Below are 27786 nucleotides of genomic sequence, written 5' to 3' on the forward strand. Positions count from 1 at the left end.
GTAGACAGTACATATTCTTATTGAGAACATTGACAACAAGGAGCTCACTAGTGAAGGGAGCCATCTGTGGATGGGGATCAGGGCATCACTCGCAAGTGGGGTGCACAAGTCAGAAGAGTGGTGATGGGGATGGGAACCTTGGCTTGGAGGCCAGGCCCATGCAGCAGGGGAGAAGAATCCGAGACATCTCAGAGAGCTGGAAAGCACCAAGGCAGTGCTAGAGGGTTTTGATATGGTTTTGTCAGCTGCTGTATTTTCCTGAAGACGGAGGTGCAGCACAGAGGGACACACACAGAGCTTGCACTGGGTTGGAGAAGTCCTCTCAGGGCAGGTGGGCTGATGGGGTAGCACTGGCTTGGGTCAAGAAGGTGTTAATGACAGCTAATTGGCTCCATTAGCCCCAACTTGCTCTGCTCCTGCAGCTGTGTGCTTGGGGAAGATGATATATGGGTGAGTGGGAGAAGCAGGTGGTTGTGTTGCACTGGGGTTCTTTATGCAGGGTGGGAGAGGGGGGTGGTCTGCAGTGTGTGCCAGGGCCCAGGTGTCTGGATGTGCCCATCACTGAAGGTACGGGGAAAAGTGAGGTTTTTATGTCTTGTTTGGGGAGGCTGCAGTGAGGAGTTGAGGGAGACTTCTTATGTTGTTTATTTAGTCAACTCTGAAAAGTAGTCTCTTTAAGGACATGATTGGAAAATGCTCAAATAATGCAATAGTTCAGGCTAATGCTTATGTGATGTCTCCTGTTCCATGTGACTCTGAGTTAGTGCTCAGCTTCTTCAGCCAAAGGCTTTCTCTGAACCCTATCCACAGAAGTAGTTGATAGGGATGACTACAGGGTGAGCGAGGAGACATCATCCTGCAGTCTGAGCCTGTTGGCTTGACTTCTGAAATTCCTTGTAAATTCCTGCTGTGTGGGAAGGCGGTGTTGTGGCAGATAGCAACCTTATGCTCCTCCTTAATCCCTGGAGCATGGCTCTCCGAGAAGCGTGGGGTGGGCTCCTGGCTCTGTGGCTGTGTGCTCTGGAGTCAATTGGGAAAGAAGAAAAGAAATACTTGAGTTTTGTTGAGGAGCCACATCGGAAAGCTTAAAAAGGGGAAAAGGCTAACAAGCCAGCAATATCCTGGCTAATCTGTTTTCTTTGTGTCTCCCAGATCAAAGACTAAGGGCATGTAAAGATGAGGGAAGGAAGGCAGGACAAAAAGGTTTATCTTCTCAGTGGTGTTTCCTATCAGAGACGGGAAGCTAGCTGGGACTATCACCTAGTCCTGACCTCTTTGGCTAAGTTGGTCCTTGCAGCTCCCTTTGACACAGGGCCCTGGTAAGAAGCTCTCTGCTCAATGGAGAATGCTCTCAAATGTTGCTGTAAGCTGACCAGCCTCTGGGTTATTAGCATCTGTGCTGATCCCTGTGGCTCCACATCTGACTTGGTAGCGAGGAAGGCCCACAGCTCAGATGCTGTATCCCTATGGGAAGTAAAGACAACATGGTTGTGGCTTCTGATGAGGTTCCTCTAATGTGATACAGGTTCCTGGATGACAAGCAACAGGAAACGTGGATGCTGACACACAACTGTTGTGTTCCAAAGCCTCAGCCAAGAAGGAGAGTGTGTCCCAGACGAGACTAATCTCATAGCTCCTGTGCTCCAGGTGAGATGTGCTGCCCTGGCTCAAGGGCTTTTCTAATCTTCAGACTGAAACTGATAGGAGTGTTCTGGCACAGCAGACACGGAATTTAAGGAATCCCTCAGAGGAAATTGAGGCACAAATAATTATTACCAACTTGCTTACAGAGTGACTAATCTGTTCACGAGCCTTTCTTTTAGTCATGAGTTTAATAGTAAAAGGAATAGGCATGAATGTACTTTCTGAAGTTATTGCTACAGTGGATGGTGATGCAATAATACAGGAGGGAAATGCAACAAAACCAGTGATCAGACCCATGTGTTTTCCCTAAACAGCATCTCCTACCACTGTTGTTAAAGGACTCGCCTGATACCTTGGGATGTTTCTTGTGCTTTTAAGGTCTTCGGTCTTTTGCTTTAGTGGGAGAATGCTCTGCCTGCTGGGTTATTGGCTGGCAATGTGTCTCAGACCCCAACAGGCCTCCTGGGAGGTATGGGCTGTGTGTAGACCACTTGGTGAAGGGAGTAAAGGTACACTCGGGGCACTGTGTGAGAGCCTGGACAAGAGGAACCTGCGGCTTCTGTCTGCTCCTGGTGTGTGTAGTTCCTTCCCTGGAAAGCAGGAGAAGGGTGAGATGGCCTTTTCCTGGGTCTGTGTGGTTTCTGGTTCTTGCCAGGTCTCTTTAGACTTGGCAATACTCTTGGCTACTGTAGCTTCTGTCATGTAAAAAGCTCCAGCTCAGAAGAATCACTTTTTAGTGGCACAGCCCTTGGAAAAAGGGTCAAGGGCTCTGAGAGCCTTTGTGGAGCATGGCAGGGCCTTCCAGTAGGGGACCCCTGGAGGACCTGCACTGTGAGGACCCTCATGGTCTCCAAGGTTGTTAGAAATCTCATTTCTGAGTGGAGAAATTTTTTTTCAAGAACTTCTGTTAAAGCTGCAATCTCCTCACAAAAACCTCTTGTGTTACCAAGTGGCGTTCTGGGAGGTGAAGGGGTGACCTTCAGACTCATACCAACAGCTTGCCCTGAGGCAGAGCCATTTGCTCCCGTGACTTCCAAGAAGCAGAAGGGAGTGGCAGCATTGCCCTGAGCATGAGGTTAGCCCGACTGCTGGCTTGATAACAAGTGCAAGAGAGGTCAAATGCCACTTGGCTTTCTTCCCCTCCTCCTGCAGCTGCAGTATGGGACTACTCTGAAGGCTGTGTTTGACCATCATGGAAAGCTTGGTGTAAGAGAGCCCTGAGCTGAATGAAGTGTGCTGCATGTTGCCAGTACTGTATGTGTAGTGGGGTAAAAGTCTGGTTTCCTTCCTCTGAGTGGTGGTCGGTTGCTTATTCAAGGCTTGGAGGAAAGCCACTGAAGGCAGAGTCTTCTCAGAAGCTGGGGTAGCGATTCCTGAGGTCAATTAAATGATACTGGAGCCCTTCAGTGAGGACTAGGGGTGTGTTTTGTGAAGCACAAGCTGAAGTTGCTGTTTGTTTGCTGACTTCTAAGCTGTAAAAATATAAAACTAAATGTGTGACTGGTATTCGTACAGATCTGGCACTAGAGAAATCTTAATGTAAAATAGTCTATGCTGTACTGTCTACTGTGGGAGGAGAGTTGTCCTGTGTGGGAGCAGAGGGACCTGGGAGCCTTTGGGGTTGGGGGATGAGTTTCCTTCTAAAAGGGTGGCAGAGGTGGGTAGAGAGCAGAGACAAGCTATGATGGGGCTGCGCACCTTAAGGAGGCTATCAGTTAGCTTCTTAGGCTACCAGAAGATGGGTATAAACCCATAACTTAGGAAATAAAGATGGCTGGCTTTAGCACTTGAAGTTTTTATCCTGGTGATGTATATACTAAAGGGTGGGTGGAGAAATGACACAATTCAGAACCGCTGGGCTTGGGGGTGTCCCAGGAACCTGCCTTGTGTCCCTTGGTGTCCCTTTTCTCCTGGCTTGGGTTGCAGAAGACATAGGCAGGTAGACTGCAGGCACTGCTTTGACCTGCTCTCTGCCTGCAGGAGGTCAGCCCTGAGGTCATGGCTGACTCACTCCAGCCATGATCATAGCATGTGTGCCTTCCTCTGGGATTTTCCATGAAGTAGAGATCAGGTGCTGGTGTAGCATGATAGTCAGCTTTATCACTCGGGAGATCCACCCTGTGACACAGTGAGGCATTTCTGGGAAGAAATTACATGAAAATTCCTTGTGGCAACTGTGCCAACGTGCTGCTTTGCCCAGGATCAGTGCTGTAAAAATAGTGGGTTTTCCTCAGCTACCTCTTGGGAACTGTCTATGAGAATAAACACACTAAAACCTCCTTAAAGATCTATGGTGTCCTTGTTGCATTTACAACCTTATAGCACGATCCCCATGGTGCCCCACTGAAGCAAGAAAGTACTCCCACATAAAACTGTGCTTGCCAAAAGAAATGGTTTGTGGTTATGTACTTAGAATAGTTGCATAAGTGCTTTTCTGAAGCTTGGACTGTAATTGAGGAGCTGGGGTAAGGAATAGCGGATGTGCCAGACGAATAAGCATCCAAATCTGGTTTATGACTGTAGAAGGGCAGCAGTAATGGGATACGCAGGAGATCAGTCCCATGTTCCTAGCCAGAAGTGACAACTAGATGCAGACAGTGGGTAAAGAAAAAGCCTTCTTCAGTCCTCTTTGTCTCACCTCTTCTTTTAATCGCCTCCATTAAAGTATGAAGGGATGACCTCTGAAGGAAAACTAATGAGATGTCACCATGATTAAGGTGGTGGTAACAGCCCAAGGAACTGTCTAGTTTCAGTGGACCTAGATATTTGTACAGACAGGGGAGTTCTCCACACGTTAATACCTACTTGCCAGATAATTCAGTAGCAAAGAGGAACAGTCCCACTGCTATAGGAAAAAGTTGTTTCATATCTCCTTGTTTTTGTGCTAGAGATTTCCCTGATTTACATGCAGAAAAGGAAGTGGGACATCTGCAAAAAGTGAAGTCATCCAGCTGAAGGGCTGGGGCATAAGCAGCACTAGCCGTCTCTTTGAAAGGATGCCGTTTTCCATCCTTTGCTTTCAGGAACTGATGAGAAAGGGGAAGTGTAGTGAACAAAACTATTCTGCATGATTTGACAGATAATCCTGCTCTGGCAGCTGTTTGCTTGATTAAGTTCTCTTCCACTTTCACCTTTGCGTGCACAACTGCCTCTGTATCCTGCCTGCAGAGGGGAGACTGCTGCGTGCCTCTGCGGTAATCCCCTGGCTGGACCATCAGCAGGGAGCGATGGACCTCTTCCCCTCCTGTGGTACAGGGCAGGGCTCTCCTACTTTAATGAATTTATATCAGATAAAGGGGTGGAATACAAGGGAAAAGCCAGATGCCTTGCTGTAGTCTTGGTGGTTGGAGGGGAACAGCCACAGGGGCTGGTGCAGTAGCCAGCTTCAGGCCCCAGTTCTGGCAGCTGCTGAGAGGCCGCAGACCAAGCTGCTGACCCAAACGGTCACTTTCTCAACCCAGAACTGAAGCTCAGTGCGTGATTCCTACTGCTTAACCTCAGCTGTGCTGGAATTTCTAGCTGTATGCAGTTAATAGAGAAAGGGAGATGTACCCAGAGAGCAAGTCACCCCATCTCCCTCTGACTGTTGAGGAAGTCAGACTAATGCCAGGCTTCCAGACTGCAGGTAGGAGCCACCACTAACTTTAGTTGACAGCCATGAACAAAATGTGTTAATGCTTTTTTTTTAAGGATTTTTTCATTGCCATTCTGGCAGAAACATTAGTTTATAGGATTGGTCAAATGGATCCTGTTGTGAGACTTCAGAATTCAGTTCACCCACACAAAGGTCTTTTCTGGACTGCAGATGTAGTCCTGCTCAAATGTTTTGAAATTCTATACAAATCTCAGAACATAATGAGTTTTTACTAAATCTTACTAGTATAGAGCGGAAAGCAGTTAAATAGGGATTTTTTCATACCGAAGCATGGTAGGTGGTTTTCAGGATGTACTGACTCTTTGGTTGTGTGTTTTTTTTTTTTTCTCCACAGAGTTAAGCACCTTAAATGATGGTGAGATTCAGCTAGCTTTGTCTGGGGGAAGGGAAGGGGGAAGAGTAGTGAGACTATAACTTTCGGTTCCCTGATATATGATTGTATGCTACTGGACCAAAATATTCTAATTGCAGGCCTTAAAACAAAGGCTCAAGAAAATGTCCAAAATTGGTCCTCAGATGAAGAGGGATGAATTTCACTGCTCCTGAAATATTAGGATTAATAACGCCCTGAGTGTATATTCTGTATGCAAATGTATTAATAGCTTGCATACAAAAAAATCTACACATCTGTGAAATCATGTATTATGTGAAAAATATAGCACACTTAACCATGTTGTTATGGGTAAACAAATGTCTGCCTTTCCCAGCTGTAAATATGAGCACTTGGTAGATATTAGAATACAGAAGGACTCAGGAATCAAGGTGAATAGAAGTGCCTTTATTTTTTATTTTAAAGCACATATTTAAAAAAATATGTATAAACTTCCTTGTCAGAAGACATCAAAGACATCTGCTAAAGTAAATAGCTGTTAAGTTTAATAGATCTCAACTTTATACCATGTTTTTTGCAATTTCTTACATATAACTGACATATGTACAGTACCAATAAATAAGCAGTAAACATTTTCAGTGCCTTTTTGACATTTTGATAAAACTCTGCAATCAATGAAAACATAGCTTGATTTGTACAAGAATGAGAGCATCTGGAAGCTAGTTTAGTTCATAATTCAGCAAAACCACCCAAACCTTCCTACTTATGGCACTTAATAATATAGTATTTAATAATTTAAGACTTAATGTAATATTTAATAACTTAATGATGTACTATTTACAGTAACCCGGTGTTTATGGTACTAGGCTCTAGCTTTTGAGGTGATGTTTCGCATGCTATTCCAAAGGACTTGTAGTAATACTTCTAAGGCAAAATGAATTTGGAACTGCTGCTATTAATAAACTTGGCTTGTTTCTTCACTTTTGAAGAGATTCCTGTCTGGTTTTGGCACCAGGCGTCAAAAAAACTGAATCAATGGATTCTTAGCTTTGAGAGCCTGTCTGACAGCTGCTGAGTGTGTTGGAAAAAATTGGCCCTTATTCAGCTGCCTGTCAATGAGCAGAGACTTTTGAAGTAAAGTCTCTTCCTATGAGTGTTCCTTCCATTCACCCGCTTTGTCTCCGAAGCATCTTGCAGGATGGAGCACCAACTGAGACAGTCTTCAAGCCCTGCCAGAGTGAACTCAAAGCTTCTCCCAAAAGCTGGGTGTATTAAGTGACTTTTGAAATTGTTCCCAGCCTGGAAAAGGGGTCTTCATGCAAGAACAAAGCTGGTGAGCTGCAGATCTAGTTGTGGTTGGGCACCTCAAGAAGTTAAACTTTCCTACTGTCCCGGGTGAATTTAGTGGAATAACAAATGCATCACATGAAAGTAAGATTCTCCCTTCACCACCCATGTCCATGGATGTAGTTGTTAACACCAAACATAGTGAAGATTCTGCTCAGGCAGTAACTATCTGAGCAGCTTTATCCAGCCTTCTTGGGAAGGGAGTGCAGTGCTGTGTGGGGGCTGGAGAGAGCTGTCCCTTGCTGAGTGCTGCTATTATAATCTCACTTGCATTTAGCTAGTAAAATATTATCTTTTTATACATTCCTCTGCAGCTTTGGGAGACGAGAAGGTCTTATCTCCACCCATTCCAGGGGAGGTGGCCTTTTAGAAATCTCTACCCTTGCTAGAAAGAGAACATAAAAATTTATTAAGAATATCCAACTTTTGGATGAGAAAGGTAGGGAAAATGAAGCAAAATCCTCATGTGGAGGGAACGTACATGCCAATGTATTTAGACTACAAAGATGGTAACTCAAGCTACTACAGCTATGTTACTGCCATTTCACTCTAAACAAAGTACAATAAAATGAGGGAATTCCGCTTAGCTCAGGTTAAAGCAGGAAGATTAAAAAAGAAAAAAACACCTTTGCTATTCTCTGAATCTGAGGTAGCTATTGAATTCAAAAGAAATGCACTTTTTTGTTGTGGAATTCTTATGGGGGAAAGCCTGTTTCCTACTAATTAACTCTTGGCTGCTCTACCGAAGCTGCCACCTGCCTAACAAAGTATCTCAGGTATGTGAGTGGATGAAAGCCAGGGTAAACATGCTTCCTCCATCAGAGTTTCCAAGTGAAAACCTTACTTGAGCCAGAGCACGTAGCTTTAAATCAGAAATCACTTCTGAATTAACTTAGAAATGCTACTTGGCATTCAAGCCAGGAAAATGACAAGTTGTGGAGATCAGAAATATTGTCCCAGTAGGCATATTTCTTAACTCTTCTAGCAGAAAAGGAAGAGTTTGTGTTCTTGGCAGCAAAGGATTGAAGATAACACCATCCAGGATGAGAAGTACATATCCAATGGGTACTGCTACTACACTGAGTGTGTAAGGACAGCAAAGCTCCATGCAGAACAGGACTAAGGGTGCCCAGAGCTCTGTTGCCTTCACTCAAGTCTTGAACCCTCATTTGGCCAATGCTTCCCAGCTGGGTTACGTCTGACAGTCAGTAGCAGAGAAATTGGAAATGCTGAGTTCCTAAACTGCCAAGGTGCTCTCATGTATAGCTGTAGTCAGGGCAAATGGTTTTTTTTTTTTTTGGTCAGGTGGTGATTTTCAAAGCTGGCTGGAATAACATGGTTCCCATCTCCCTTATCTGCTCAGCAGTGGGCCCTGACTCAGGACTGACAGTATGACTGCAATGCAGTTTCTGATGAGCATTGCTTTTCCACAGGGCTTTCTTCAAAATGTATTAAGAAATGACAAAGGAAGAAGAAGAAAAAAAAAAGGAACCAGCTGTTTCCCACACTGCAAAGGGGAAAAATGAATGGAAAAGAAAATCTGGTCGACTTCTGTTTTGTCTTTTGAAAGGGAAGCCCTATTAACTCCTGGGGCAAAGAAAAACATTTGAGTTCACTCTGGTGCAGGATTGCTAACTGCAATAACAGTGATTAACACACAGCAGCATGGGTGTTTGGCTGTATTATCTGATCAACCTTATGTGTGCAGTTGGGTTAGTGTCTTTGGAAGGGGACCAGGATCAGAAGCTCTCAGGTTAGTTAACTTGCATTTTTATTATCATAAAACTTAGAAACAAAAAACTAAGTCTGTCTGTTCTACCGGTAAAAGTGAACATCAGTACTGAAGCATAAGACAATATACAATCACTTAATGAAAATACATTACAGTAGCAAAATGCTATACTGGTGCTTAATACCCAGATTTGGGCAAAAATTATTGACGCTGTCTGATTCTTCTAAAGAACGAATTTTCTCTTCATTTCTCATCTGAAATGATGGGCCACCCAGGAGATTAATAAACACAGAGCACAATATGATCAGTTATACAGAGTTCAGAAATGACAATCTTTCAAAATATGGTTTATCTGTATTGAAAATCACAAGTAATACCTTAATCCATCCCACTTGGTCTGTGCTGCGCTGTGATACAGACTGGTCACATCCCTTCCTTCTGGGGGTCTACTCAAGCTGACATCTGCTAACTGCAATGTCCAAAATCATCTCAGCGGCCTACTGTTTGTTATTTGGGTCATGTTTTACTAAGGAACATGACCTTTAACTTTCCACCTCTAGACCCTAATCCTGCCAACATACATGTGCTGACGATGGTCCGTGTGAGTGCTCCTTATTTGGGGGGTTCCTCCTATAATGGTGTAGTTCAGGGTAAACATAGGTAAAACACATCGCTTTTAATTTGATTTTACTCCTCCCATACTCCAGATAGGAAAACTGAGCTCGCTTTTACAATGTTACCCATCTTAGGCACATGCTTAAGACTAAGTAAAGCGTATGTTGGTAAGATTGGAGCTGTAATCCTTTATAGCTTGATTTAAATTTACTTGGATATCTATACAGAGAGAGAGTTAATGCTTATTATTAGTTTTTAAGGGGAAAGGAAGCAGTAGGTAAGTGAACCATTGTATGAATTTGGGTTATATTTAGTGTTAGCTTTTTGGAGATCAAAGTGATTGGGGAAGAACAAAATTCCTAAGAACAAAAATATTTTGATCATACTTCATATTAAAAAATAAATTTATTTTTCTTTCAATGTTTTTATTCTGTATAGTGCTTAAATATCTCTTTTACTGGAAAATGAAAGGGTCAAAATCTGAAATCACGTAATTATTTTAGTTCATGTAGCACAAGCTGCCTACTTGAACCCTATTCCTCCAGCTTGGACTTTTTCTTATAACTGTTCTAGTTTCACATCCACCCAAAACAAAACATAGTTTCAGTGTGACCACAAACTGAAAGGTCACTTGTTCACAAGGCCCGATTTCATCATCTTCTCATTCAATTGAAAATGCTGATGTATACGCATTTTCACATCTCCAGAAATGATTTACATTAAAGAAATTTTCTAATTCAATAAACGTGATTTTCTGAGAACAATTCTATCCTTATTTAGCTCTGGGAAAATCAGATCACTCGCAACTTGGGTTCAGTCTACTTGCAATATTTCTCTTTGAGCCTGAATTCTATCTTAAGCAGTTTTACCCTGAGGTTGTGCCATTGGCTTCTGTGGAGTCCCTGGGTCAGAATCAGCCCGTGTGCTTGCTATTATACTTGCTAGTCACTATTACAGAAACATTAGCGCTGTATGGAGGGAAGGGGAGAAAGGGAGAATTTCCACTGGGGTAGATGTGTGCACGTTAATATGCCTGCACCACTTTAAAACAAGTAATGCCAGATAAATTACTTTATGATATATATAAAGTGTGCTACTGTGCTAAACGTGCTAGAAGCTGGTGTAAATAATGGGGTAGGAGAGCTTGCTATGGACTAAAATAAATATTTTTGTGACATGGCTAATGGAACAAGAGTCACACCTGTATTGTTAGAGCAGCAGGCAAGTTTTTGCTTGAGAAAATTATCATCAGTGTACAGTGGACAAAAATGATGTACCTTGTTATAGAAGGGGCTTGTTATTGCCAAAGCACTTCCTAAAACTTGTATGGAATATGTATAAATATATAAACATGTCTATATGTGTATGTATTCCCTAGAAGTTTCTTTTATTATGTTATATACTGCACGCACAATTTCTGTCCCCTGAAACTCATATTTATCATATTCAGTGCAACAGTAATTAAGTGATGATGACTTTGGATATAATTTTTATGGAAATCTGCTCTACAAGCCTATCAGGATTGCCCTATGGCCTCAGAAGAATGCTACGTTACCTCATTTGTAGAAGTAAAGAGCTTTCTGAATTTCTGTAACTTAGTACAGCTAGAATTTGCACTCCAATTTTCTCCAAGGATACATCAAATTCATCCTCTATAACTTCATAAAAGCTTTCCCACATAGTTGCTGAGAATCACCTGTCCTGGAGAGGTCACTTAAGTCTCCTCTTTATGAGATATGCCATGTTCTTTGGTGTGCTAGTCACATTAAGTGCCTCCATGTGGTGGTCTGCAAGACCTGCAAACATCATGTTTTCATGAATTTGGATCGTATTTTGGGCACACAACGAAGGGATCAGCAGCTCAGAAGGCCTCAGTATGGGGTGCTGAGAGAATGTTTGAGAAAATCTAAGAAATGGCAAGTCTTAGGGTTTCCCTGAGAACAACCTTTTCCTGAACTTGCGATCTCACCACATTTTTTGATGGTGCGAAGGGAAAAAATGGGATTTCTGAGCAGTAGGAACAGCCCTGCCAAGGTGGTGAATGATGAGTTGCCCTTTCTGAGAAATAACAAGACCAGATTGTATGCTAGGTGCTGAGTGGATACATATGGAATAACTCCTCTTGTCTCCAAGAGGTAGTTTTAGCATAAAAGACTGAACAGATGAAGGAAACGTAGCAATAAGGGTTTAAAAATGGAAGTGAATCTAGCTAATAAAAGAACTACAGGATGTTTTGGCCAAGGGCATTTGCAGCTACTAGCAGGTATGCTACCTTTACTTTCTGCTGTCTTGATCTATTTTCGAATACCAGTTTTCTGTGCACTGGGATGATTATAAGAGAGAAGTTGTGTGTAGAAATTTAGGTTTGGGCAAAGAGGTGTCCTTATGCTTAATGGATAGGGCCAAGAAGGAAGGAAGGTGCCTGAGGGAGAAATGGATCAAGAGGACAGCTGAGATGTGGGTGTGGGGAAAGTGAAGGACAAGTCAAAGAAAGGATGAGAAGCTAACTCTAAGGAGGTTTTGATGCAGCAGCAATGTCAAGGTGTCTTAGGTGGGCTATACTGTACAGTGGACCAACATCTGATGCCTAGACTCAAGGAGGAGCAGGAAGTAAGAAAGACATCCACTGAGGAAAGAAGAGCAAGGCAAGATGCCAACACCCTAGCTTTTAATACTGTGTATTTTAATACTGTGCTTAATACTGCCTCGGTGTAGATAGAACAGTGAAGGGTGACTGAGAACCTACTACGGGACCAAGGCACTGCAGAATAGGGAAGGATGGTCAAAAAGCTTGCTTTTCTGAGATGATTTAACTGGATAAAAGATCTGCTAGGATTAAGAAGCATAGTCTTGCTGTTAGCCCAGAAGTGCTTATACCCAAGCCATGAAGAGGTAGAGACCCAGATATTGCCTGGATTTCCCACCTCTCTGCCTCTCTCTTCCCTTCATACTCTGATCTGCTTGGCCCTTCTCTGTGCTTCTGTTGTGTTTTGCCTTCTCACCTCAAACAGATCTTTATATAGCAATAAATTGTCTCTGCTTGGAAGTGGCTTGCTGTGGCCAAAGCAGCCTACTGCTGATCAGGCTGCAATGTCGCACGTGGTCTTTTGTAGCTGGGCTGCCTCCACCAGGGAGCTCCTCTGCCCACTCAAGCCCTTCAGCTCCGAGCCCCTGTCCCCAGTCCCGTGGGTTCTCCAGCCCTGGTGCCTCCCTGGCACTAACAGCGTGCTTTTGGGCCCTGCCATGGCTTTGGGTGGAAACAATAGCTAGGGAATCACGCCTTGCTGTCGCTTCTGACCAAGAAGAAGAAAACGGAGGGAGCCCAATGAGGTAAGGCAAAAAAAAAGAGAGCTGCAGTGAGTAAAGCCTGGCCGCTAGCCAGCCCCTGCAGAATGGCTGAGTGGTAGGTGCTCAGGTGTGAGACCTCCGGGCAGTTAAGAGTGCGAGGCCTGCATCTACTGGAACGTGACCTGAGTCATTGTCAGTGATGTATTTATTGTGGGAGGAGAAGGAAAGCTGCGGAATTTCCCGGAGAGACAGCAAGTCCATGAAAAAAAGAAGTGCAAGATGGGAAGCTGAGTGCTCCTGAGCTCTGCACCTGGCTGTGGCACACCATGATCTTGTCTTTGGATCCGAGAACTTTTTGTACGGGCTGCTAGTTGGCAGCCCTCGCCCAGGCAAAGGCTGGGGAGTCCTTTGCGTTTTGCATACTGCTGTAGCAGTGGTTGCAAGGGGGGAGAGCAGCAAGGCAGTGATTTCTTTAGTTGCACTTGCTTTGCATTAAACGAATTGGAAAACCAGATATTGCAGAAGGTTTCTCTTGAAATTTCGTTGGTTGATTTTAAATAGTGCAGAAAACTTTGTTGCGTGCCTCTGCCTTGTTTTTTTCTGTTTTCCTAATGTTAGGATCTGACAGGGGGATTCCGCTGTCATGCTGAAACAGAAAGCATTTCTGCATGTTCCCTAGAAGTTTTGCATAAAGGCTTAAGCCTGCATATTGACTTACATAACTGTAAACAATTTCCTGGAGAAAAAAAAAATCAGGTAGCTTCTGCAAAATGCAATATAATTTTAATCTACTTTACAGGGAAGTTGGAAGGGATTAATTAAGCAGTTAATGATTAATGTGGGTTTTATATTAGTGCAAAGTACTGAGCAAATCTATTTCTAAGGAAATGACAAAAAATAATTACCTTTTAGAACTGAGAATCTGAAGTGTGGTAATGCAAAACTATACTGGAAGTGTTGGGGAAAGTTTAAAACACTTTTTTTTTTTTCGAGATGAGGAAATTGTATATTAGAAGAGGAGTTAGTGATGCAGCCTAGCTGTAGTATTCAGGATAAATAGGCCTATCCCACACATATAACAGGTCCCTCCCCAGCATACAAAGTTTTGAAGAGCTGTTAGCTTTTGCTTTCAAAACCTTCTATTTTCCTCTAGCCTGACTTGCATTTTTCTGGAGTTTTTTGCTTTGTTTCAATTCAGCCTGCGGCTTCAGCTTTCCCTACCCCTTAATTTAAGGCTGCAGAGAGTGCTGCAGGTGAGTGACAGTACAGAAGGAGAACCAGAACAGCGACCAGCACCCCAACGCGCCCCCACCAAACCAGAGTCCAGCAGGGCCACGTCAGCCCCCACCAGCTGCTGCCAGAGACCTACAGTAAAAAGGCACCGAAGAAGGTTTTGTGCTCCTTAGTGTAATCCACCAGCTTAATGTTGCTAACGTTGACCATCAGCTTGTCCCCTACTTCTAAGGAGACCACAGCTCCCAGATAAATGGGCTGGAACCAGCTGTTCCCTTCTTCACGGAGGGTCTTGGTGCTGGTCAGCAGCTGGGTGGGCTCGGGGTAGCTGTCGGTGACTTTGGTGATGATGGCAGTGACAGAATTTGCTTTCCCTGAACTTTCAATGGGCCCTCGGAAAGTGACCTGAGCATAGACGTAGTAGTCCCCAGACACAGGTATCACCAGTGAGTTGCTGAAATAACTCAGGTTGTTCTTGGTAAAGGCCAAGCCTTTCTTGTCTTCCCACTGCAGGATTGGCAGGTGGTTTCCCATGGTGCTGGAAAGGTCTTGTTTCTTCACTGCAGGACAAAGAGAGAGGGAGAAGAGATGGGTTACTTTGCTCTGCCTGGGGAAATCCCGCTGAACATGATAATGGATCTCTACTCCAAAGGGGAATTAAAACACCAGGAGGGAAAGGTTCTTATTTTACAGCTAAAAAGCTGAGACAAAGTTGGCTGCAGGCCAACCGGCAAGTGGCATTTTTGGACCGTGTCTAGTGGTGCCCAGATCTGAGCCATCAGGAGCCAAAGCTGGAAGACCTCAGCCAAAGCAGGCTGCCTGCAGGGCTGGGCTACAACTGGATGTCCTAGGTGGTGCGACAAGGCCATCCTTCCCAAAGGCTGAGTCTCACAGCACCATCGAGAAGCACAGACTGCTTTACCCCACGGCTCTCAGAGTACGAACCTTGTCCTTAAGTGAAAGCAGTGCTAGGGAGTTGTACAGACCTGTGCTGCGATGGTTCACACCTGTACATCTTGGTTCAGGGCAGCAGTAAGAAGCATTAGAGCAACATTTTCTTGAGTTGCAATGGACTGAAGTTATGTTTATGCCACCATAGTGCTAACAGAGGATAACAGACACTATTTGCTTGCAAAAGTTTCACAACAGTCAGCGCAATCTGTCATCGAGCACTGAGACCCCTGAACTTCTCTTCCTGCCAAGTTGCTTTTGGTTAGCCCTTGCACCCAGCTTTCCTTCTGGGTGTTCACAACGAAACCTTTTGCTGTACAACTGCCTTTCATTTACTGGTGCCCTTTGATTTTACCATAAAACTAGAATACCCCAATGTGCTTTAAAAAGACCAGTTTCAAAGTAACACATATTAAAACCCAGTTTTACCTCAGTGTTTTGAAAATGTTTTGATGGAGCAAAACATTAAGCTTAATGTTATCTTCAGCTTTATTTCTTACTTAAAAACAAACAAACAAACAAAATGGTCTGGCAGTTAACAGATCTCTAATCCAGACCCTAGCATTGGTCTGATCCAAGCAGAGGCTGAGGATGCTCCCCAGGCTGCAGAGGCTCTCAGGAAGAATCAGAGAGCTGCTGCCCTCTTCCCTTCACCTCTCCTCTGCCGCTCTGACTTTATTCACACGACAGTCAGCAGAACAAGCCCTAGCACTTATTCCTTCTGCACAGCAGCAGAAGAGTTTTCTCTGCCCTTAACTGACTGCCACATAAAATTGTTGTGCTAAAACAGCAGCCGAAGTGGTGGAGAGCATACATACCGCTGAGATTCTGCCAGGTATTAGAGCAAACCTGGAAAGTTGATGTTAAACACTGAGAAAGACTGAGTCAACTGATTTCCAGGAAACCAACCCTTTTTCTTTTTCATGAACTTAGGTTAATGTTTAAAGTTGATTTTGATTCAGTGTTTGGGGAAGAGGTGTGTGTGCATGGGCAGGGAGGCAAGCTGAATGCAGGTAAGGGAGCACTTTGAAGTGCTTGGCAATGACCTTTATGTTTACTCTGGGTGACATGAGATTCAGGAAAATGAATATGCTCAGTCCTATGGCATCCTTTTTTTTTTCTGGCAATAGATAACCAATAAGGAGACAAGCTGATGTTAGAAGTGCAATTTCCTGCATATTCTTCAAGTAGCCCAACAAAATAATGGCTTTTTTTTTTTTCTCAGCCTGCCTGTCAGTGCTGCTGAAGAATTACATCTGTCTATTTTTTCCCAGGAGGCAAAGCACATGAAGAGAGTATTTCTGTATGGGAGGGCAATAGACAGGGATTGTGACAGCAAGCCAAGCTAAAATATAGAAGTATTATAAGGACTATGAGGCTTAGAGCCAACGAAGCGTTGCCTGATACAGAAAGAGAGGAGTAAAAGAAAGTGAAAGTATTTGTGGTCTGCCTTCATCCTCCTCTGCCTTCATCTCATCTGCCTCAGGTGTCCATCCAGGGACTGGGCTGCATCCTGGCAAAAACTAAAGTAGCACTTGGGTCATGCTGATTACAACAGCTTGGGGTAAGACCTCTCAGAGATGAGGTGGTAACAGAGGGAAGCTTGTTTGAGGTAGAGGATCAGAAAATTTCCCAAAAATGTCCTGGGCTCTTTTCCATCTTGTGAAGTTTGGGGGAAAATTGAGGAGAAGCTTCATGAGAATTTTTTTTTGCTGTGTACAATGACGCACTTAAAATGTCAGTGACACTCAATTCTTCAATGTTTTTAAATAACTAAAACGCATCTCGAAGTACATGATTTCATAACTTCTAGAATTAGGCAACTCTAAGTTTTGTAGCTATAACCTTCCTTTTAGGCTAGTGCTCACTGTAATGATGCTCTGTTTCCAAGTTGGTTATTTTTTTCTATGCTTTAGAGATACACCAAGAGGAAAAAATGCATGTTCAAATGCCTTTGAATACAGTATAGCTCCTTTTCTAGCACTATTTGTATTTGTCATTGATTTATTTCTTAAGTATATGGAGCCGCACTTTCAGCAAATATACATATTATGCTAATCCTCTAAGTAAATAAAATCTGCTTTTAGTAAGGGATTAATTGCTACAGCTCCTTCAAGTTTCCTCTGCGTTTTTAGTTTCTGGTATCACTTACATGCCAGATTTCTTCTCTTTTCCTAAGATCCCTTTCGGTTTAGTTTCTTGTTGGGGAATCCCCATTGCTTAGCAGCTCTTGGGTGCATTCATGGCATGTTGGTGAACTTGTGGGGTTTCTACAATTCATGGCCCTCACTGGTGTGATGGCCTAATACTGTCAGCTGTATTATAAGAAAGAGATGAGGGTATGAGTCTCCTGTGGAGTACAGCTTTGTGCGGCATGCCGTATTGCAAAGCACAATGGCTGCAGAGTCTCTGTTGCTCAAGATTGTGCCCTGGGAGTTTAATAACTGTTCTTAGAAGGTTCGACAACCAAGTGGAACCAAAAAGTGTTTTTCTACCCAGATTTAGTGGAGTGCTTATTATAATTAGCATTGCAGCATGATAAATGCCAGCCAGGTACTTGATGGGGTTTCTGCAACATGCTGCATCCAGCTGTGCTCCAGGCTGGTGACAAGGAGAAATAGGCATTGGTCTGCATCTTCCCCTGAAGTACAGCCCAGTACAACAGTGGGGATGATGGCACAGCATGGAGCAGCCAGCACCAAGTATGAACAAGTGCATGGGGCAGAATGGGGATGGAGAAAAGTCCCAAGTGATTATTTATGCTGACCATGCCATTCTTTACTAGCTACAGCCACCAGGGAGATGTCAGTGTCATGATGGGTTCAACACGCTCGATGCGTGTTAAAAAGGCCAAGAGCAGGTGGAGAATTTTTCATAAAGGAACAGAGACCAAAACATTGAGTCATCCTGCTACTGTTAATTCAGTGGTGCATTCCCATGCTAAGTACTCCAGCTAGTTCTCATTCCCCTCACTCCTCTGTTCTCACCTTCAGAATATATGTTCCTAAATCTAGAAGGAGACAGATAGGGATCTGGAAGAGATTTCCTGTGAGGGAGAGTACCTAGTCTACTATTTTAACTGAAGAAGGTGCCAGATTTGGTGGAATGCAAGAAATATCTAAAGAATAATTATTCCTTTTTCACTTTCTATGCACAAGTCAGTCACAGATTCTGATAAGCAAAGAGCAGGATGACACTCAAGAAGTTATATAACAAGTTTAGAACAGCACAGCTTTCTGACTATGATGCACCACTAAGTTTGGGAAGTCATTGCTTACAGGGTGCAGAGAAGCCCCAAAATATGCCTGGGCTCAACAGGCTGCCCAGAGGAGCTGTGGGTGCCCCATCCCTGGCAGTGTCCAAGGCCAGGCTGGATGGGGCTGGGGGCAGCCTGGGCTGGTGGGAGGGATTAGATGGGCTTTAAGGTCCCTTCTAACACAAACCATTTTGAGATTCAAAAAAAAAAAAAAGCTTAAAGACAAGTTCATGGACGTCTGGTTTCCTGATGGCTATGTAGCACAGCAGCCTAGATGCCTTCAGCTCAGGTCCCCAGCTCCATTTTGCACAGAAAAGGAGTGAGAAAAAACATAGCTTTTTCCTTCTCATGGCTAACAGTGATGGGGCTGAAACATCAGGCTGAGGAGGACAGGCAGCGTCCCAGGGGCGCTGCTTGGGAATGATGGCGAAGGAGTTCTTGCAAACGGGAGGCCTGAGGAAATTTGGAGTAAACTGTTGGGTGCTTCCCTGTGACAAGTGGACTTTTGTGCAACCCAGGGAAGTTCCTGTCAGCAGCGCAGCACTTTGGCTGCAGCTCTGAGTCAGCCACCCCGGGAGCTTCTGGGTCTCAGTCATGTGGCAACTTGGGAAACGGGGGGACCTACATTAGCAGACGTGGTCCTTCTGCTCCTGCCAGCTTGCATTTACACAAGGATGTGCTTTGAGCAGGGACAGGCCCATTTGGATGTTCTAGCAAGAGGAAGGAGATGGGACTGAGAGTGTGCATTAGGAAGGAATTTGTGGATTAGCAAAAGTAAACAATGCCAGGGAAAAACTCAGCCCTGAAGCACTAGTTGCTTCAACCCTGTATGTAAATTTGTGTGAAGCTTCATGCAGCGTCTTGCGTGGTTCAGGTTACTATGGTGCTCCCCTGGGACAGCACACAGGGTGCTGGGGAAGACTGCAGTGCAAATTGCCTTAGTGGGCAGATGGGAGAAGCTCAGAGCAGCTGGGGGGCCCTTCAGCACTCAGTCCCATCCAGATGGGAACCCGCCGTGAACCTGTTCCCCTTCTGGTAATCCCTAAATTTTCCAGGAAGGTGGACCTGGAGGGAGGGAGGAGGGCTCAGGACAGGGGCCTTGGCGTGATGAGAGCCCCAGCTCCACAGCGAGATCACCTGCCCCACAGCAGCGCTTTGTGAGGGCATTCTCCTGTCACATGTACGAGCTCAGAGGGGTTCAGCTGGGCACAGCTCTTCCCTTGCTTGCTCCAGCGTGCGTTAGAGATGATCACACCAAAAACAGGTGGCTATTTCATAGGAACGTAGTATGTGTGGCTTCAGTCAGGGCTTACAAAAATAGGGGCCCTAAAACTGGACTTAATGACCTCATTTGGCTTCGAAGCTGGTAGTTCTTCGTAAATCACAGCTCACTTGGGCTCCTTTCCTAAGAAAGCGGGCACTCACTGATGCTTGGTTTCAGAGGCCCGAGTGCTCGCTTGGTGACAGCAACCAGGAGAAGCGGCTCCGGTCCTGGCTGCCTCTCCTCTGCAGGCCCTTCCCTACGCACACCGCCGTGGTAAATCTGCAGCGCAAAGCAAAGCCGATGACTATTGCTCCCCTGCTTCTTACAACACCTGATCCTATCAGAGCCGTATAAACCGAGGTTTTTGCACTGCGACAGCTGTAAGGCCTGAGGGGAACGCTTTGGTATTGAACGAGCATTACCTGTCAGGTGCGCTCTTGGCTTCTCTGCACTGGGAATTGTATCTGTGACTGAGGGGAAAAGAGAAAAAAAGAAGGGTTAAGTGAGTGGAGGGGGAGCACTCCCCTGCTTGGCTGGGCGCAGGGTGTGCACGGGCTCCCGAAACCACACTTTGGCTCTCTGAGGGAGTTTTACTGGTCCCAGTGAGCTGCTGGGGAGGTGTGGGCCCGTGCTGGAATGGGGACAGAAGTGCTCGCCCCTCGCTACGGCCCCTGCTGTACCCCACCTCCTGCCTCCTGTGGCTTATTCCTCCCTGCCTTGAGGGGATCTGGGCCATGAGAGTGGGCGGGGAGGTGTCAGCCCTGCGCGCAGCGGCAGCAATTGCAAAACCTCAGTAAACAAATGTGCCGGGGATGGGAAGGGGACAGCAAACTTACCAGTTTCTACTGCCCGCTGCTTCAGAAGGTGAGAGCCCCTCTCGTCTGCGACCTGTGGGAGAGAAGTGCAAATGGTTAGCTCCAGGGCTCCTCCACCAGGGTCCAGTTTGTGTTATCCCTGAAAACATGAGATGTGACACTGATATCTTCCACCTCAGCTACAGCTTTTAAGTAAAAGGACAAGCCCCAACAGAGCTTTGCCTCATTGCAAGAGGTTTATTTATTTATTTTTTTTTACTGTTTGTTAGAAACCACCCACATCTCAGAAAAGGTGCCAGGGACAGGAGCTGGGCTCCTGTGATGGCTGGGTTTGGCTCCAGCCTTGTTCATGGGCTGTGAGCCTGTGGCAGTGCTGGGGCAGAGGCCATCGCTAACGCTCTTATGGGACCATATGCCCACCCAGCACCACTGCTTGGTGACTCCTGTCTCCATCCATGCAGCGAAACAGAGCGAGCAGAGCAATGTGAGACATTCTTCCCTTCTTCCCTGCTTCACGCCTCAGCAGGGCTGAGCAAATTGCATCCAAAATGCTAGCAAAGAAACTAAGAGTTGTACCAGCTACAGACCTGCTGCTTCCCCTGCTTCCCTTTCTGAGTTATTTCAGACTGTAAGTCTATCACTTAGGTCTGCCTTGAGTTCTTGGGAGCCCCAAGGCAAGGCAGGCTGTTTCATGTTCGCTTGCATCTTAAATGTTCCTCTAGCACTGAGCACCAGCATATTTATGACCCGTCCCTGTGGTAGCAGGGCCTGTGCCAAGCGGTGCTGACATCTGGGTCAAGCAGCAAAAAAAGGGCAGCCACCGGCTGCATGCCGTGCGCCTCCGGGTGGCTCCTGACTCATCCTGCATGGCCCGTGGCTCCTTGCCAGGAGCAAGCCCTGCCATGGCAGCCTGAACCCAGCACGCTGCAGGGGGAAGGAAGGAGCTGCGGGATGCTGACACTGGATGCGGCCTCCCCGGAGCATGGGGAGCGTCGTCCCTTGTGCTTGTGCCAGGCACGGTGCTTGGTAGGATGATGCTGGCAGTGTGGCTGCAGGTGGCCAGTGGTTGGTGATACGCAGCCAGCTCGGGGCTGCCTGGTGAGGTATGGTGTGCATCAGGGATGGCTGCAATGAATTTATTGGGTACAGCAAGCTGCCACTGATCGGCTTGCAACAGACGGTGTGATGTGCATTGCTCAAAAACCAGGCTGAAATAATACCAGCATGTAGGTGCTGAAGTTGTCTCCCAGTGGCTGCATCTCACACAGCTCCAAGTATTGCAGGAGAAGTTGAAAATGCATAATTTACACAGGTTATAGCAAGGAGAGTATGTGAGGGGAAGAATCAGGTTGTATGGGACTGCTGGCTGATCTGGTGAGCCCAAAGTGTTTCACCAGCAGCGAGCAGCCATGTGCTGCTGCAGAAAAACATCATTTCTGAAATAATGGCTCCAGTGTGCTGGAAAAGAAATGGAGAAGGAAAAATATATTTTTTTCCCTCCCTTTCTGCTGCAAACACACACACACACAGCCCAGGCACGGGGGTCATCTGCCCTGCAGGAAACGTCATCTAGGAGAGAGGCTGGGAGAAAGCTCGGTGTTGGCTGAGAGAGGAATGGTGCCGAGGTGTCTGCGCCTCTCATTGTCACCAGCAACTTTCTCTGAGGTCCTGCCTGCTTGCTGTGGTATCTGAACACAACTGATGGGACACAGTCACAGCCAGGTTACTGTCCTTCCCCTGGCGGGAAGCACAAGCTTGTGTCGAGGATTTCCCTCAAACATCCCCCTTGCTTTCTGCCAGATGCCTATGTGTATATTTGCAGCTTTATTTATGTGGCACTTTCTACATATTTATCAAGTTACATATTTCCTAACAATGCTAAGAACCACAGGGAGCTATAAATCAATCACAAACCTATGTTTAATCATCTAACTTCAGTGGGACCGGTTATTTAAAGCCTAACTTCTGGTGAAGTAGTTTATATATGCGCAGCATTGCAATACAAGCAGAAATGATGGGGAAGTGGGAAGGATCTCAAGAAGAATCCTGCTGCTTTATCAAAAACGCTGAAATGGTCTTGACTAAAAAATCACAAAGAAGCTTTTCATGGAACTTCAATTTACTCGTTTCCAAAGAATGCCGAGTGGATAGTCCTCGTGCAGCAGCTGCTTTTCTACGTGCTAAGGGGCAGTGCATAAGCAGGGTGCTCCAGAGTGTGAATTATTCTTTTAAGTGGGAAAGGTATTTTTTTTTTTCCCCAATTGTGCTGTTTGATAGGGATACAAATCTTCTAAACTTCCATAGAAAAATATTTCAGTACCAGAAAATGCTACATAATGTCCAGGTATTAATAATATTTGTCCTAAAGATGTAGATTGATGGCGTAGTGGAGATGCATAAAGAGTTTTCAGGATGAAGGAAATGAGGGAGAGCCAAGCAGCATGAGACAGTACAGAAATCATTTACGCAATTAGATTTTTTCTCTATTCTCCCTTATTGCTTAGCTGTGATTCTGAAAAGTTGAGACCATGGCCTCAATTTTCCCTTCAGTTACTCCAGAAAGACTGTAGCCAGTGCCAAGTGACTTTGAAAATCCCACCTTACAGCTGACTTGGGGACAAAGGACTTCTCCAACAGCTCTGCTTACCCTGAAAACTGCAGCACATAACACACTGCTCTGTTGCTTTGATACCAAGAACGTCCAAAAGCCCCAGTGCATCTACATCCATGTCTCGCTAAAGCCAAGGAGAAGGACCAAACATCCCCTGAGCATGCGCTTTGCCTCTCACACCTCAAGGAGGGGGTTGTCCAGGGGAACTGCCTGGGAAACACAGCTTGGTGCTGGAGGCAGGGGGATTAATAAACAAAATCCCCCCCAGCTCCTCCACCGCTCTGTTTTTAGCGCAACATGCTAATTTACAGGCAGGGCTCTGCAGGGCATGCACAGTACCTGTACCTCCAATTTTGCGTGCTCCAGGGCTGCTGCATGGCCTGGACAGGTCCCCTGCTGCTGGTCCCCTGCTGCTGAAAGATGCCTCCAGTGGGAGGTTTTTGGCTGGGTCATGGCATGTGCTGGCTTCTCTGCCCGCAAGAGGCATAAGCATTATCAAGCAGCATTTTTGTGGTTTTTGGAAAGACAGTCCCGCACACGTAGGACTGGATGCAATGCTCCCTGCTGCTCCCCAAGCACCTCTCCATCCCTAAGGATCATGAAGCCATTTGGGGTTCTGTTCCCATTTGGACGGGCCATAAGGGCTTCTGGCTCTGCACAGGTTATAGTTCTGCCTGTCTCATCTAAGCTTTGCTGCTATATCCTTTTGTACTGCAGGAGGGAGATCCAGGAGGAGCTGCTAGGACTTTAAAGTCCCTTCCATCCTGTGGCACCTCCCGTCTCCATTGTGAGGCTGACATGGCACACATGTTCATGTGCAACCTTTTGGACAGTTTCTGGATTGAATTTCCCTTTTCACTGCTTGTGGCCCTGCCATGCTAAGGATGCCACCAACACAAGCCCAAGTACCATCTGCAGGTCAGGACTTGACTCTCTGCGTTACGGGGCTAGCAGAACGAGTTGCTAAGACAGATGGAGATGCTTTCCTGGCTGCTGTGCTCTTCCCCTTGGTGGATCTGTGCACTCAGGCTGAAATTTGACTTCCCTTTTACAGATTTCCTGCTAATAGCCCAAGCCATGTGTCATTGCTTAAAGAACTCTATTTCCTCACCTCACTCTGTCTTGAAGCACGGAAGAAAGTGATTTGTACTTCCAAAAGGGAAGCCATGTAGCGAGCCTGGAAGGTGTGCAGGGAAACCATCATCAAGGCACCAATTATTCATGCAAGATGCAGCATACCACAAGAAAGAGAGAGCTGATGGTTAACACATGTTGCTGTAATGACATAATTTGCCCTGCTCTTTCCTGAAAGGGGCATTTCCAGAGGAAAAGGTGAGTTTATACCCCTTCCAAGGAGAATGTGACAGCATGTGCACCCACACAGAAACCGAGATGAGCAAACTGTCATACCCCGCAGGCAAACTGAAGAGGCACACCCCTGTTGCACAACCCTTCTCCTCCTCCTTGCTCCAGGAAGGACGGGTTCAGGGATTTACTACGTCTGCTTCTCACCTGCCTGGCTGCACCAGTGCCTCCCAGGAGATGCCGGAGCCAAGTCCCTCTGGCTGCCCCGGGCTGGCCCAAGTGCAGGAGGAGGGGACAATCTGGCAGGTACGGGCTGAGCTCTGGGCCTGGGGCACCGAGAGAGCTCCTTCTGTGAGCTCACTGCTGCAAGGGACAGCGAGTCAACCCACATCTGGTGCAAACCGGGGCCGGTCCACCTGCTCCCGGTACGCCCAGGACACTCGCACCCAAAAGCTGTGTGCAGAGAGCTCCAGCACGCATGCCTGGTCCCAGACAAGTTCTTCTGGCCCAGGATTTCAATGGGGTGTGTGAAGAAGGCATCCTTTAGCCATGCAGTTCTCAGTCTTCAAATGCAGATGGAAACATGAAAAGACGTGATTCTGAGAGCCTGTACACCCAGAAACTCTCCCCTGGACTGAGCTGGGCTGTGCTGAGCTGTGGGACTGAGCACCCACGCTCAGCCCGTGGCACGGCTCTTAGGGGGGGATTAACAGCAAGCTCCGCAGGCAGACAAATCCGCCCAGCTGCGCTCTGTTGCTGGACAACACTGGTGACACCATCAGTGATCCGTGGAGTGAATGAAATAGGCAGCAAAGGCAGGATCCTGTGGAACTGCAGCTAGGCGCTCCACCCACTCGGCTTGGCACAAGCGCCACAGGCAGGCAGCCAGCCCTGATGATTTTCCCTCCCTCACTGGGACATGCAACGGCTGTAACTCATCTGATCACCTCGTTACATCACTGTGGGAATACTATGCACTAATAAGTCAGTGTAGACACATGGAAATACATGCTCATGTAATCCAGGCTAGAGCAAATCTAATGGTTTATGTTGCGCTTTTCCTCTTAAGAAGCTAAACCCGGTCACAAATATTTTTCTCCACTAACTCTTCCAGCAGGGTTAAGAGCCAGGAACACGCTAGTCCTATCAAACAGCTAACATTATGATACTATTTCTTTTTACGATTGTTTCAAGAATGGAACTTTCTGCTTGGTACTGCAGAGCCTCAGAGGATGGGAACAGAAAGAGCAATGAGACCATCCGAAATGCCTTTTCAGTCTGTGTGCGCCCGCTCCAACTGGCCTAAATAATAGTGAGAGGGACAGCGCAGCAGAATGTACACGTGCAAGAAATCAGCAAATTGAGCAGTCTGACGTACTGTGCAGGGCTGTCACACTTCCTTTCAGCTGTACCTGAAGTTATAACCGGGTAACGTGGAAGATGCACTCAGGAGCTGGCTCTGCTTGGGTGTGACACGCCGGCTGTGCAGGCTCAGGTTCAAAGCAGGGCTAGTGCTGCTCCGTGCAGCCAAGCACGCACATGCGTGCAGCTACAGACACAGCTGACAGACTGTCCAAACATCTGCAGGCAAAATGTTTCCTACGTCCGAAGTTTGCTCTCAAGGCCGCTTACTAACACTGCTTTCTTTTGCTGTTCCTAAGTATGCATACGGCTATATGACAAGCAGGCTTATTAGGTGGGGAATTTCAAACCTGAAACTAAAATTCCTTTAAACCTTAATTCTTGAGACCCAAATGCACAACTCTTCCTTCTGGCATGTGGCAGTCCTACTGGATTCATAGTCTGCAGTGAGTGTAGACACTTGCAGGCTAACATAAGCAGGAGTAGGGCAGCACAGGAGAGCATTAGAAGTGACTGCACCAGCCAGCCTTTATTTCTAGGAGCAAAGAGAGTTTAGCTGTCTGTCAAAGCAAAAGAGCTCAGAAGTTCCCTGGATATAGAGAAAGCTTTGATGGGGAGTAAAAAAGTGGGATGCAAGCTTTAGGATCAGACTGTAGTTGTCCCAAATCTTATCTCCGCAGGAGTTTGCACTGATAATACATGAGAGCCCCAGCTGTCTGCCCGATCATGTACAAAAGGCACTGACCCACTGACATCAGCAGCACACTCAGCAGATGTTTGCTGGAACAGGACATGGTAGGGGAAGTCTCAGAGCTAATCCAAAAGTAAGGAGGAAAATGACCCGTAGTATCAAAATCTGGCTGAAATCACCGGAGAGACACAAATTTCCATCAACTAGAGCTTTCTCTTAAGCATTTTCTGCAGCACGCCAGTAAAAGTTTTAAAGGTGTATGCTGTGCTGTGACCTTAGTGAAATTACGACAAGAGGAACAGAAACCGTTAGTTAAAAAGACCGAACAATCATAAGAGTTGTCCCTGGCAGACTGGCTCTGAGTAAGGAAGGCGGAAGGTAACGGCGAACTTCTCGCCTTCCCTTAAACATGAGAAACTCATAAAGAGAGAAGAACCAGAAAAACAAATAAGCAAACGATGGGGGATGGGGAACGCCACGCTCCCCTCCTCTTAGGGCAGCAGGTCCGATGCACGGCAGAGCCTTACCTGGCCAGAGCAGGAGGTGGGGGCTCGAAGGTTTCCAACCAGCAGGTAGGCGGTGGGCAATGCCAGCAGCAGCACGGCCAGCAGGCACAGCAGCACAGCGCATCGTATCCTCCTCAAGTCCTCCTTGAGGTGCATCCTGGAGGCTTGGCCGATCACTGGAGCCTCCTCCTCCAGGGTTATCTCAGCCCTGCGGTCCATGCCGGCGCTTGACGTGTGAGCTGCCGCTGAGCCTGGCTGGGAGCTGGCAACAGCAAAATCTCCTCTGGCTTCTGCCCTGCATGGAGACCCCCATTAAATAAGAGCTGTCCCGAGTGTGGGAAGGCACCGACACACGCGCACCCTCCCTCCCGAGGAATGCACCGCCTACAATAGAAACCTAGCTCAGGGAAGGGAGCACCGCGGCTCATCGAGCTCCCCGAGGTGCCTGCTGCCTGCCTCCCTCTGCCTTTTTTTCCCCTCGCGTGTAGGAGGAAGCTAGGAAAGTCCCAGTGGGTGGAACCAGGATAAACTCTGCTGCTGGGCTGGATGAGCTTGAAAGCTTTTCCGCGTGGCAAAGGGAACGTGAAACCAATGGGAGTGAAAGTGAGAAGCAAAGGGGGAGCGCGAGGGCGAGCGGCCGCAGTGCCGCAGTTTCAGCACGGCCTCGGGATGAAAGGGAAGAGGCTTTTAGGGAAGGTGAGCAGGCTGCAAGTGACACCCAGAAGGAGTCTGTTTCTCTGGGATGTCACTTTGTTCCTGCGTAATAGCAGAACGTGAGGCAGGTTGCAGGCTGCACGATGAGTACCTTTTGCACCAAGCAGCCTGGGCTCAGGCCCCGGTCGGGTGTTTGGCTCCCCGACCGACGGGGGCTTGCTCTCTGAACTCGTCATCGCCATACTTTCCCAGGAGCCTGTTATCATTACTTGGAAAGGGAAAAGCTGTGACTTTATTGCACTTGGGAAAATGTGAGGTCATTTTGCATCATTGATAGCTGCTATCTGAGATTAAAAAGGGCTGCTGCCTATCAGCACCCCAGGAGCTGCAGGGCAGTACGATTTGGGGAGGCCAGCTCAGCCGCAGTGCTTGCTGGCTGTTCGCTACGAGGGCTGCCTGCATGCTCGTCCCGTGCCGCGCTGTCCCCATCCATGCACTGGCCTCAGGAGGGGCTTGGTAGCAGCCT

General features: G+C 46.5%; 1 protein-coding gene and 1 long non-coding RNA gene across 2 annotated transcripts; one reads left to right on the forward strand and one right to left on the reverse strand.

Moving 5' to 3' along the window:
• The first annotated feature begins 3 nt into the window (after positions 1-3).
• Positions 4-19732, forward strand: LOC310884759. The gene is made up of 3 exons (XR_014574381.1): positions 4-567; positions 1526-1647; positions 14359-19732. It is a non-coding gene; the product is annotated as an uncharacterized lncRNA (long non-coding RNA).
• TNFSF15 (TNF superfamily member 15) lies at positions 13378-27559 on the reverse strand. Its single transcript, XM_083806935.1, has 5 exons — positions 27004-27559; positions 26628-26901; positions 20153-20204; positions 19739-19786; positions 13378-14405 (listed from the first exon to the last, which is right to left on the reverse strand). Exons 2-5 carry the CDS (start codon positions 26823-26825, stop codon positions 13978-13980), a joined length of 726 nt encoding a protein of 241 aa, XP_083663061.1. The 5' UTR covers positions 26826-26901; positions 27004-27559; the 3' UTR covers positions 13378-13977.
• Positions 27560-27786: the final 227 nt, after the last annotated feature.

Source organism: Anser anser (genome assembly GCF_964211835.1).
Source record: "Anser anser genome assembly, chromosome: 21".
NCBI lineage: Eukaryota > Metazoa > Chordata > Aves > Anseriformes > Anatidae > Anser > Anser anser.